The sequence below is a fragment of the Myotis myotis genome, unplaced genomic scaffold, assembly GCF_014108235.1.
Source record: "Myotis myotis isolate mMyoMyo1 unplaced genomic scaffold, mMyoMyo1.p scaffold_m19_p_1, whole genome shotgun sequence".
In the NCBI taxonomy this organism is placed as follows: Eukaryota; Metazoa; Chordata; class Mammalia; order Chiroptera; family Vespertilionidae; genus Myotis; species Myotis myotis.
This window is the reverse complement of record NW_023416313.1, coordinates 116,702,166-116,714,954: the sequence shown is the minus strand read 5'-3', so window position 1 is coordinate 116,714,954 and position 12,789 is coordinate 116,702,166. Positions and strand designations below refer to the sequence as shown.

General features: G+C 42.8%; 1 protein-coding gene across 6 annotated transcripts in view; it reads right to left on the bottom strand.

The window, feature by feature from the left end:
- LOC118675872 (dual specificity protein kinase CLK3) overlaps positions 1-4,053 on the bottom strand; it is a 104,955-nt gene extending 100,902 nt beyond the window's left edge. For all 6 annotated transcript variants that reach the window (XM_036348735.1, XM_036348746.1, XM_036348757.1 and 3 more), the window contains exons 1-2: positions 3,693-4,053; positions 444-1,056 (exon numbers count right to left, since the gene is read on the bottom strand). In XM_036348735.1, coding sequence (XP_036204628.1) covers positions 444-977 — 534 coding nt within the window. In that variant the 5' untranslated portion in view covers positions 978-1,056; positions 3,693-4,053. The remainder of the gene's footprint in view (positions 1-443; positions 1,057-3,692) is intronic.
- Positions 4,054-12,789: the final 8,736 nt, after the last annotated feature.

Below are 12,789 nucleotides of genomic sequence, written 5' to 3'. Positions count from 1 at the left end.
AAAAACACAAAAACACACACACAAAAGAACAAGATCCTGGGTTAGCTTAGAGCTAAGAAACTGTCTTAGGCAAGATTGTTCTTTTACATTATTACTAGAAAAGCTGTAATTAGAGTTATGCACCTCATTTTTAGATATCCCTCTTAACTGTTGCAACCATATCCTTCCTTAAAAAAAAGAAAAAGAGAGAGAGAGATTCTATTGACATTCTTTTACTTCAAACTTGGAGCAATCTATATGAGCAGTACCTTACACATTTCTTTGCTTTAATCAAGAAAACAAGTATGACGAAAAAATTTAAAGTCAGATGATGCCTAGGCTGCTGGTCACTGAAGTAGGGTGAGAAGGCACAGACTGGCACAGACCCTGTCCTTGACAGTCCAGTACCCCTCCCTGGCTAGCCTTTTGGAAGAACAAATGACCCCCACACCAGAAAGACTGACCTGCTTGAGATGCTCATCCTGATTCCAGCCTGGCTGCCCGGCTGTGGAGACTGAAGGTGGGGCCTTGGCAGCATCTTTGGTATGGTCTTCTTGAGCTTGCTGTCCATGTGGTGGGAGCCCTGGTGCTGGAAGGAGACCAGATTTGGGTGCCACTCTGGGGTCTTGGCGAGCAACTTTCTGCCCATGAAAATATTTTGAAGCAGCCTGGGCCTCTTTCTCAGCCTCTACAATGTCATCATCCCCATCCTCATCTTCGAAGCCTCCCTCCTCTTCCTTAGGCTCTGAGTTTGCGTTGCTCCGTTCAAAAACTCGGGTCACTGCTGTGGCTGGAGGAACTCTGGCTAAGGGACCCAGGGAAGGGCTGCCAGAAGGCCGCCCAGGTGTGGCAGAAAGGAGAGTCTGTGTGACCAGCTTCTGGGCAAACAAGAACTGGGCTTCTCTTATCTGCTGTCCCTGCTTCTCTCTGGCATCCATTCCCAGAGGAGCTAGGTTTGGTGGCTGCTGCTGCGGTGGCTGCTGCTGCAGCGGTTCCATCAGGGCCTCAAGTGCTTCACCCACCGATTGGCATGGCTCTGAACCTGGGCACAGCCCAGCAGGCACACTGGTTCTAAACCTTAAGTGATTAATAGAAACCACAAAGAAGGAGAAAAAAGGGGAAAAAAAACAACTATGTAAAACAGGTATAAAAGGCTTTCTTTTCTCCAGTAAAGGGTGTATGAGTTCTGAACACTAAACATATGCTCTTAAATCTGAATTTTAAGATGAGTGAGTGGTGGGAATTTCAGGGTGGGTGGGTAAGTAGGGAAAGGTGTGAAGAAGAAGAACAGAATTTAAGAGGGGAATATGGGATGAATCTCAGTAGTGATATACTGCAGGTTTAAAAAGAAGTAAATCCAGACAAAATCAAGTCTATAAACAGCTGTGTTCTGATTTCTCTCCTTCAGCATTACAAAACAGTAATCTGTTTATTACTGGAAAGGCAACTGGTTCACACTGTACAAAGGGTCTCAGATTCATCTGATCCCCAGTCCTGATTGGGGTGTGTACAGAAGGCAACCAATCTATGAGTTTCTCTCACATCAATGTTTCTTTCTTTCTCTATCTCTCCCTCCCCCGTTCCCTCTCTCCTTTCCACTCTCTCTAAAAATCAATGGAAAAAATATCCTCGGGTGAGGATTATCAACAACAACAAAAAGGTTGTGTGTATGAAAATCATAATAATAAAGGAAAAGAAGGGCTTACTTACAAAAGAGAAAATACTGCTTATGTTCTCAAGCCCATTAGAGAAAGAAATTATCATCCAAGCTAGACACAGAGCTATCAGGCAGACAGAATGATTTCTTTCCATAGAAAAGAAGAATTAGCAAACTGCTCTTGAATCTAAACTTTTCAAATTTTCCAGATCAAACTGCCAGCCTGCTGTACAAGTGGGCTAGGCCATGACAACTGGACATTATAGCCTCAAAAAGTATCCAACTTCAACAACAAAAGAATGTATGCCCCCACCAAGGAGGCAAGAACAAATGGGAGAATTCCTCTGGAGATTTTAAAGTTAATCGATTTAAAACAGATATCAATATTATATAAAGAAGTTAATGGTTCTTTTTTATAAACAGCCAAGTAAATGCTTCACATCCCCTTTCTTTCTGATTCACTTCTACTATATTCTGTGACGAATACAAAAAGAAAAGTCTTTTAGGTCAAACATATTCTGGGGACTGGTTCATCAGCCTTCTTACCAATCAGTCTCCAAATACACACCCCTGTTTTCCAGGCTCTTTTCCTCTCACTCCCCAGTCCCTTCTCTCCAAATCCCTACCCCCAATAATAGTCACTTGAGTTGTTTTCTCGGCAGGGATCCATAACTGAATGGGGATTACTCTTATGCCTGGGCAAAATTTAGGTGAACAGGGCTTGCAATATGGCGTACAATGTTATCATCACATGAAAGGAGAATGCACTGAACAAGTTGGGACTTGATATATGCATTGTTCCGTTGTTTTAGGATTGGGTGTAAAGGTTAAAAAAACTAAATGCCTAGCATCTTCAAAAATTCATGGGGAAGCAATCACATCCCCACCAATAAAAACTGCTTGAATTTATAAATATTTTAATGGGTTAGAGAAAAAAAGGTCTAATTTTTAAAGCTAGGCATAAAATAGAGATAAAAGTCGAATTTTCTGTTTATCTTAGAAGCACTGCTTTTGCCTTTTGTATTCTGAGAAAGAGTCAAATTCCAATTTGCCTCCTACTACCTTTAATTCTCTCATAGCCCTTAGAAAGTGTGTCATGCCTGTAGCATAATTTCATTCTGCTTTAGCCCTTTTTATAGTGTAACAAAACAGAAAAAGATTTACACCCACATTAAATCCAGTTAGCCAAGGTGTTCATTTAAAATAAAAACAATTTGCATCAAAGAAAATTAAACAAAAGAATAAAGGAAATAATTCGTTGACCATTTAAAATTTATTTATAATCGTTACAATCACGAGCAGGAAATTTTTCAACCAAGTCCTGCCAGTCACTGAACAAACTGCTTCTGGTGGCACCATCTTTTCTGTATGCTGTTCCCAGCAGAGGAGGATGTGTCTCAGCCTCTTTAGTAAAAATGAAATGATTTCAATACACACACCACCCCCCAAAAGCCCATCTTTCCCCGTTCCTAAGCAGCCAGTGGGCCCAAGCAACAATACCACCTACCTACACTGAGAAACTTGTCTCGGATATCTCAGCCACTCCATCCCTTCACACGGCCCCCTCCCCCATTTCCCCTAAAGTTCCCGGACCACCCGAAGCAACGGACTGTTCGCAGCTCTGAACCCTTCCCTCCACCTTCGCCGCCGCTTTCTCCAGCCTCGGTCCCCTTCAAGCCCCATCCCTCCCTCCCCGGTTACTCGCCCGCCCCGGTTCTTTATTGCCCCCACCCCAGCCCCAGCACTTTTACCTCTGCCAAGCCCTCCCCGCCAACCCGCGGGCTCTTCTCGGATCGCCCAATCCCACCTCTCGTCTCCTCAGTCCTGCGGGCCTTTACTCGGCTCATCCCTTTACCTCCAATCACCCTAATGGGCCCTGGGCGTCTCCGCTCTCTTCCCAGCACTCACTTTCCCGACGCAGCCCCGCAGCCCCCGCGCTCCTCCGCTGGCGCCTCCACGTCTACCCCTGCACACCTGCCTCCCTCTCCTCCCTCGGCGCCACCTGCTACAGCCCTTGCGCCCGCGCGGCGGAGGGACCCGGGCCCGCGCGGCTTACCTATGCCGGGCGCTCCAGAACCCGCAGCGGAGGAGGCGGCATCGGCTCTGGCCGCGGCGCGGCGGCAGCGGCTCGGACTGGTCCGCAGCCGGGGCCACAGCCGGGGCGGGGCCCGCACCGGAAGCGGCGCCGCGGGGCCCGCCTGTCGGCCCCGGGCGGGGGGAAGGGCGGGACCGCAGGGAATGGGGGGCGGCCTGAAGCCAGAGGCCGCCAAAAAAGGGATTGGGGGGGCGGAGTCAGACGGAAGTGGCTTTTAAGGAAGGCTCCGCCCACCAAAGACGTGAGCGGAAGCGGGTCGGAGCTGGCGGAAGCTGCTGCCAATGGGAAAGCGCGGACACCCGAGAGAGCCGCGGAGAGCACTTCCGCGGGGAGTGGAAAGAGAACCGTGGTTCCTACAAGTTTTCCCTGCGCGTTTTCTGGGTGGTGGAGGCTGGTGTGGCGCGCGCGCAGGTTGGGAGGAAGGTACATAAAGGACAAGGAGTGTCAGTGTTTTCTATTGCTTCGGTCCCCTTTCGGTCTTCCTCTGAGATTTCCGCTTTCAGATCAACTTTTCTCTGAGCCCCATTCCTTGGTGGACTGAGACCTGGCTGTCCTTTGGGGCATCCCTTGGAACCCCCTCACATGGATTAGTGCCCTCACTTCCCAGGTTCCCAAGGTGGGGATTATGTGCCGAACACTGCCACCTCGTAAAAACCGTTACTTCTCCGATGCTTATTCTCAGGACTCTTCACCCACGTAACCGCCTCTGTCGAGAGCATCTGCTTATTTGTGCATCCAGCCCCTTACTTTCTCTTGTCTCCCACCTTGATAATTTCATAGTCAATGTGTACAACACCTTTAACACCCATGCGTCATCTCTAGCGCCTTATATCCGCCTCCCAACCCCAGTCAAAAACCTGGACCTTATCACCAGAAACGCTATTACGTCAGGAATCAATAATTGGAACATCCCTCTGTCCAACCACAGCCTGATATCCTTTCAGCTTGATTGCTCAAGAACTTCACCAAAGCCCTGGCAGGTGTGGCTCAGTGGTTGGACGTGCCCCCTCCCCCCGACACACACAAGGGTCATGGGCTCACACACAAGGGTCATGGGCTCGATTATCCGAACCCCGGTCATCTCTCTTTGGCTCTTCTCCCCGCCCCCCCCCCCGCCCCCGCTTCCCTCCACCCTCCCTCCCTCCCTCCCTTCCATTCTCTCTAAAAATCCACGGAAAAGAATATATCCTCAGGGGAGGATTAACAAGAAAAAAGAACTTCACCATAACTGTTGTGTGTTTTTCCACTTTATCAGGACTGCCAATCTGTTGAAAGCCTGTACTTAAGCTTCACTCTTCACTTCCCTCCTTATCCATCTTAGATTCAATGGTACATTCCTGCTCTAATTTACCCTTAAGCCTGCCCAACACTCCTTTTTCCCCAACTAAGTCCTCTACCCTGGATGTACTAAAATGCTTCTCCATGCCTGTGCCTTATCACAGAAAATTGTCCTGCTGAACAGATTGGCATCACTAAGTTAATAATTTCAACCTTAAATGGACTGTGAACAGTGCCTGGAAATTTCATTATATTTTTCTACTTAACTTGCTCTCCACTATCTATCTCTGCAGATCTCTAACCCAACACTTACTGTACCCCTTCCTCTGATTATCTTACTGTGCATATAAGTAACAGAAAATGTAGAATGCCCTAAAATCTAGAAATCTACATGTATTCCCATCCTGTCCTTTCTTCCTATAATTTATTCAATCAAAAATGTTCACTCAGCCCTAGCCGGTTTGGCTCAGTGGATAGAGCGTCGGCCTGCGGACTGAAGGGTCCCAGGTTCAATTCCGGTCAGGGGCATGTACCTTGGTTGCAAGCACATCCCCAGTGGGGGGTGTGCAGGAGGCAGCTGATCCATGTTTCTCTCTCATAGATGTTTCTAACTCTCCCTCTCCCTTCCTCTCTGTAAAAAATCAATAAAATATATTTTTAAAAAATGCTCACTGAACTCCCACTATATTCCAGGCAAGGCACTCATGTAGGTGCTTGTTGAGCACTGAACAAATACGTTCCTGTCCTAAAGTATAGGGAGACAGAGAAGCAAATATATATCTGCTATGAAGGAATATGTGCTAAGAATAAGAACAAAGTAAAGTTTGACAGTGGTATCAGGTAACTGGTATTTTAAATGTTTGAGAAGAACTCATTGGTAAGGGAATTTAAGCAGAAACTAGACTTGATGGGAGTGAGCCATGTGGACAGCTAGGGAAAGAGTGTTCCAGACAGAGGTGACAGAAAATTCAAATAATCTGAGGCAGGAATATGCTTGACATGCTATAGGAATAGCAAGGAGACCACTATAATTGATAGAGAGTGATGGGGAGTTGGCAGGAGATGAAATCAGAGAGGGAGTCAGGGGCCCAGTCATCTTGTAGGCTATGATGACATCTTTGGGTTGTTACCACTGAACTCACTTAAGAGTTTTTAGCATAAAAGTACCTTGATCAGACTTAAGTCTCTGAAAGGATAATTCTATTGTGTGGAGAATAGACTGTGTGTGTGGCGGGGTGGGGGTGGGGGTCAGGTAAGTGTGAAGCACTAGTCTTGACAAAAGATGATGGTAGCCTGAACTAGATGACAGCATGGGGTGGTAAGAAGATTTTAGGTGTGTTTTGGAAGGCAGCTATGCTCACCACTATACCACCAACGCAACTTTTTAGGTGTGTTTTGAAAATCCATCAGAATTTGCTAATGGATTGGATGCACAGGTTAGAAAAGAGTCAAGGATGATCCCAAGGTTTTTGTCCCAAGTAACTGGTAGAATAGTGATATCATTTATTGACCCAGGAAATACTATCAGAAGCTGATCCCAATGGAATAAAAAGAAAGTACTGATGTACCCAACAACTTAGGGTTATAACAGCAGACATTATACTGATGAAAGAACCTAGTCTCAAAATGACACTCTTGAAAAGATTGAAATGTAATGATGGAGAATAAGTCAGTGGTTGCCAGGAGTTAGGAGTGGAGGAATGACTATAAAGGGATAGTATTATAGGGTTTGGGGTGGTGGATCTCTTCTGTACCCTGATTTTGGTGACAGTTACATGAATTTACACATGTTAAAATCAATAGAACTATACAACAAAAATGCAATCAATTTTATTGTATGATAAATTTTTTGTTTTTAGCCAACTCTCATGTATGCTGAAGTTTCTCTTCCCAATTCTCTGGGCTTTTCCTTTAACCTTTTACAATATTGGATCTTTTCATCAGTATTCAAACAAGCTCTAGTTTAAACCATCTTTTGCTGAAAAAATAACAAACAAAAAACCACCTCCAAATAAAACAAAACACCTGGCCCTGACCAGCTCAGTTGGTTGGGCATTATCCTGTGCACCAAAGTTGCAGGTTCAATTACCAGTCAGGGCACAGGCTGGTGTTGAGGGCTCCATACCATATTGGAGGTGTGCAGGAGGCAGCCGATGATATTACACTTTCACATCAATGTTTCTCTCTCTTCCTCTCCCTTCCTCACTCTCTAAAAAGCAATAAACTATTCTTTAAAAAATAATAAAAATAACACCTGTCCCTTGACCCCATATTCTGTGACTTAAGCCTTATTTCACTATTCCCCTTCCTAGCAAAACTTCTAGAATTACTGTTCTCAATGCAGCCCAAATGATCTTATCTCCCTCGTTCCTAAAATGTTTTATGTCTTCCCATTGCTCTTGGGATCAAGACCTAAATTTCTTCATGTAGCCTATAGAGCCCAAGCCTATGCCTACCTCTAGTTTTATCTTTGCCTAAGGCAGTGATGGCGAACCTTTTGAGCTCGGCGTGTCGGCATTTTGAAAAACCCTAACTTAACTCTGGTGCTGTGTCACATATAGAAATTTTCTGATATTTGCAACCATAGTAAAACAAAAACTTATATTTTTGATATTTATTTTATATATTTAAATGCCATTTAACAAAGAAAAATCAACCAAAAAAATGAGTTCGTGTATCACCTCTGACACGCGTGTCATAGGTTCACCATCACTGGCCTAAGGTATAATAGAAGACCCAAGAGAGCAGCCTTATTAGATGAACTCAGTAGTTAAATCAGAAGAGCCTCCACCCACTTCATAGAAATATGTTTCAACCAGAGATATACACCCATTCTGGTCACAAGGAATATCATTTAATCTCTCTACTTTGGCTTCCAAGGTATGGTAGATTAAACAGAAGAGCCACAGTACAGCATGTCCTTGAATAACATTTCATTATAATGTTGTTGAGGTGCTGTGGGAACTTAATTCTTGTTTATATCAATTAGCTTATGGTAAAATTGGTTTAGCTATATGTTGTTTCACTTAAAGTCACAGAACCTATTAACATTAATTATTGTATTTTTTCAGTTTTTTCCATCAAGAGGCTGAGTCTATTTCTCCATTCTCTGAATCTAGGATTGGCCATGTTACTTGGCTTGTTCTATGGGACATTAGCAAATCTGATATGAGCAAAGTCTTAAAAAATGCTTACAATTATGACTTGCTCTCTCGTGCTGCTGGGAACTCTTGGACCACCTTGTGAAAAACTCCTGCTAACCTGATGGATGATGATACACATGTGGTCATCATCCCATCTGACAAATCAACCGCCAGATGAGTGTGGCCCCTTTGATCAACTAGCCTGCCAACCACCAGGTATGTGAACCAGGCCACTGTAGATCTTTTAGGCTCTGCTAGGCTGGCCCAGAACAATAGAAACCCCCAGAGAACCCACAGAACAGTGACAGATAATGTTTATTGTTTTAAAGTTAAACCAGTAAGTTTTGAGATGATTTGTTTTGAAATCAAAGATAACTGCTTCTCAAGACATTTCTTTGCATCTATTGGGCTGGTTTTCTTTGGGTATACTTCTTGGAGCCACTGAGCACCTAAAGAAGAGAACTGCAATGCATCATCATCATCATATAGTTGGCATATGTTACCTTAAGTTCCTCCATCAGATTTATCATACATAGTTTTTCTTATTTATAACAAGGATGATCATACACATTGTGTTTGTTGCATTTCAACTTGTTCAGTAAAAGTAGTATTTGCAGGTCTTAAAAATGGCAGTGGAGTAAGTGGAAGCTACACTGACACTCTCCCAGGACCAAACTGGAATTACAACTAAAATACAGAAAAACCACCCTGAAAAAATCAACTGAAGACTAGCTGGAGAGAACCCTGATAACCAAAGATGGAAAGTTGAGACCACATAGAGCCTGGTAGGAAGTAGAGACTGGTAGGAAGTCTTAGCCGTGAGGGGTTCCTGCTGAGAACCCTGGGGTCTAAACCCCAAGCTGGGCTCCCCAGCCCACAGAACTGGAACTGAGAAAGGTGGCCACAGGTCATATGGCTGTAAAAAGCAGCACTGTTGCTATCTGCCAGCTAGAGATGGCTGGAAATGCAGGCACCCTCTTAAAGGGCCAACATGCAAAATTTTGTGTGCAGCCACTCACCTTGGGCTCTGGCAGAGGGAGGGCAGAGTGGACTGGAGCTATGTGAGGAGAGTCTAGGGCAGTGATGGCGAACCTATGACACGAGTGTCAGAGGTGACACACGAACTCATTTTTTTGGTTGATTTTTCTTTGTTAAATGGCATTTAAATATATAAAATAAATATATAAAATATAAATCTTTGTTTTACTGTGGTTGTAAATATCAAAAAAAATTCTATATGTGACACGGCAGCAGAGTTAAGTTAGGGTTTTTCAAAATGCCGACATGCCGAGCTCAAAAGGTTCGCCATCACTGGTCTAGGGCTAGCGGCTCTGGGGTTGGAGCTTGGAGGGCAGCCACCCCAGAGTCCTGTGCTGAGTCATTCCCTCACACTGTGGAGGACATCTTTCTCCATGGACCTTTGCTATTCAGGCACTTTTTGCTTGGGGAAAAGGCACTTTCCCCACCCTGTTGGAAGACCTCAAGCTCCACCCTGTGGTCAATAGTCTGAGGCTAATCAAGCCTGGATAAAATCAGATTGAAGGCAGAGGTAGATCTCTGGAGGCTTTGAGTCTTTGCTTGATCTCCTTATGGGCCTGGGGCTAGGAAAAGCAGATCCTAGTGCACATCTTGGTTCTTTCCAAAGACACTCAGCCCCAGCAGAGGGAGTCACAAGCTGTGGATTGCTGATAGCTCCAAACAGGGTACTCAGGGCCAATCAGAAAAAGAGTCTGACATTGTCTTGCAGTAGAGATGGGGAGTCATAGCAGAGCTACCAAATACATAGACACAAACCCAAAAAGGCAACCAAAATGGGGAGACAAAAAAAAAAAGAAAGAATAAGCGATTTCTCCAGAAGAAGAGATAAACAAAATGGAGATAAGAAATTTATCTGATACAGCGTTCAGAATAATGATGGTAAAGATGTTCAACAGCATGAGTTACTATTTCATAGTAACTATGAAATAAAGAATGACTTAGAACTAATAAAGAACACATGGTGGGGGAGGGGGGAGAACACATTGGAAGGAATACACAACAGATTAGGGGAAGCCAAAGATCGGATCAGTGAATTAGAAGACAGGGTAGAAAAAAAATTAATCAGAGAACCAAAAAGAAAAAACAATTACAAAACAGGAGGACAGTTTAAGGGAGCTGTGGAACAACATGAAATATAACAATATTCACATAATAAGAGTGCCAGAAGGAGAAAAACGTAAGGAATTGAGAACTGTTTGAAGAAATAATGGCAGAAAACTTCCCTAACCTGATGAAAGAAAAAATCACACAAGTCCAGGAGGCACAGAGAGTCCCAAGCAAGAAAAACTGAAACAGACCCATGCCCAGACATATTATACTTAAAATGCCAAAAATTAAAGACAGAGAATCTTAAAGGCAGCAAGAGAAAAGCAATTTGTTACCTACAATGGAGCTGTCATAAGGCTGTCAGCTGATTTCACATTAGAAACTCTATAGGCCAGAAGAAATGACATGAAGTATTCAAGGGAATAAAAAGCAAGGATCTGAACCCAAGATTACTATATCCAGCAAGGCTATCATTCAAAATAGATGGTGAAATAAAGAGCTTTCCAGACAAACAAAAGAGCTAAAGGAATTTATCACTACCAAACCAGCATTGCAGGAAATGCTAAAGGGACTGCTGTAATGAGAAGAAGAAATGGAGAGAGAAACGGAGGCATACAAAATAAAAATGGCAATAATAATCTTAAATGTAAATGGATTAAATGCATCAATCAAAAGACATAGGGTAGCTGAATGGATAAGAAATCATGACCCATATATATGCTGTCTACAAGAGACCTACCTCAGGACAAAAGATTCACACAGGATGAGAGTGAAGGGATAGAAAAAGTTTCCATACAAATGGAAATGAAATAAAAGAGCTGGGGTTTCAATATTGATATATGACAAAATGGACTTCAAAATGAAGGCCATCACAAGAGACAATCAAGGTCACTATATGCCCTAGATGGTTTGGCTCAGAGGATAGAGCATTGGCCTGTGGACTAAAGGGTCCCAGGTTCAATTCTGGTCAAGGGCACATGCTTTTGGGGATGGCGGGCTCAATCCCCAGTGTGGGGCATGCAGGAGACAGCCAATTAATGATTCTCATCATTGATATTTCTTTCTCTCTCTCCCTCTCCCTTCCTCTCTGAAATCAATAAAAAATATATTTTTAAAAAAGGTCATTATATAATACTGAAGGAATCGATCCAACAAGAGGATATAACCGTGTAAACATATTTGCACCCAATATAGGAGCACCTAAATATATTTAAAATTTTCTAGAGGACTTTAAAGGAGAGATCGGCAACAATGCAGTCATGGTAGGGGACTTTAACAACCCTCTGACTTCACTGGATTGATCTTCCAGACAAAAAATTAATAAGGAAACAGTGGCCCTAAAGGACACACTGGATCAGGTGGATTTAATTGGCATTTATAGAACATTTCACACCAAAGCTGCAGAATATACATTCTTCTCTAGTGCACATGGGTCATTCACAAAGATAGACCACATGTTAGGACACAAAACAAGTCTCTACAAGTTCAAGAAGATTGAAATAATATCAAGAATTTTCTCAGATCACAGTGGAATGAAATTAGAAGTCAACTACAATAAAAACATTAAAACACATGGAGGCTAAATAGCATGTTATTAAACAATAAATACATTACCAATGAGATCAACAAAGAAATCAGAAAATTCCTGGAAACAAATGATAATGAACACACAACAACCCCAAATCTCTGAGACACAGCAAAAGCAGTCCTGAGAGGGTACATAACACTACAGACCTACCTCAAAAAATAAGAAAAATTAATAATAAACTATTTAACCCTACAACTTAAAGAATTAGAAAGAGAACAACAAGAAAAGCCTAGGGTAAGTTCAAGGAAGGAAATAATAAAGATTAGAGCAGAAATAAATGAAATAGAGACTGAAAAAACAATACAAAAAAAATCAATAAAACCAAGAGCTGGTTCTTTGAAAAGGTAAACAACATTGATAAACCTTAAGCCAGACTCCTCAAGAAACAGAGAGAGGACATAAATAAATAGAATCAGAAATGAAAATGGTGATGTAACATCTGACACCACAGAAATGCAAAGGATTGTAAAAAAAAAAAAAATGAAAAACTATATGCCAACAAGCTGGACAATATAGATGAAATGGGAAAATTCCTGAAAAAAATACACTCTACCAAAACTGAATCAGGAGGAATCAGAAAACCTGAATAGGCAAATAACAACTAATGAAATAGAAGCAGAAATTAAAAAAAACTCCCAGCAAACAAAAACCCTGATCTAGATGGCTTCATAGGGAAGTTGTTGTTTTTTCTTTCTTTCTTTCTTTTTTTTTTTTTTTGGTTTTTTGTTTGCACAGTGATATTTGCATTTATTTAACTTTTAAAAAATATATATATTTTATTGATTTTTTACAGAGAGGAAGGGAGAGGGATAGAGAGCTAGAAACATCCATGAGAGAGAAACATTGATCAGCTGCCTCCTGCACACTCCCTACTGGGGATGTACCCGCAACCAAGGTACATGCCCTTGACTGGAATCGAGCCTGGGACTCTTCAGTCCACAGGCTGACGCTCTAGTCACTGAGC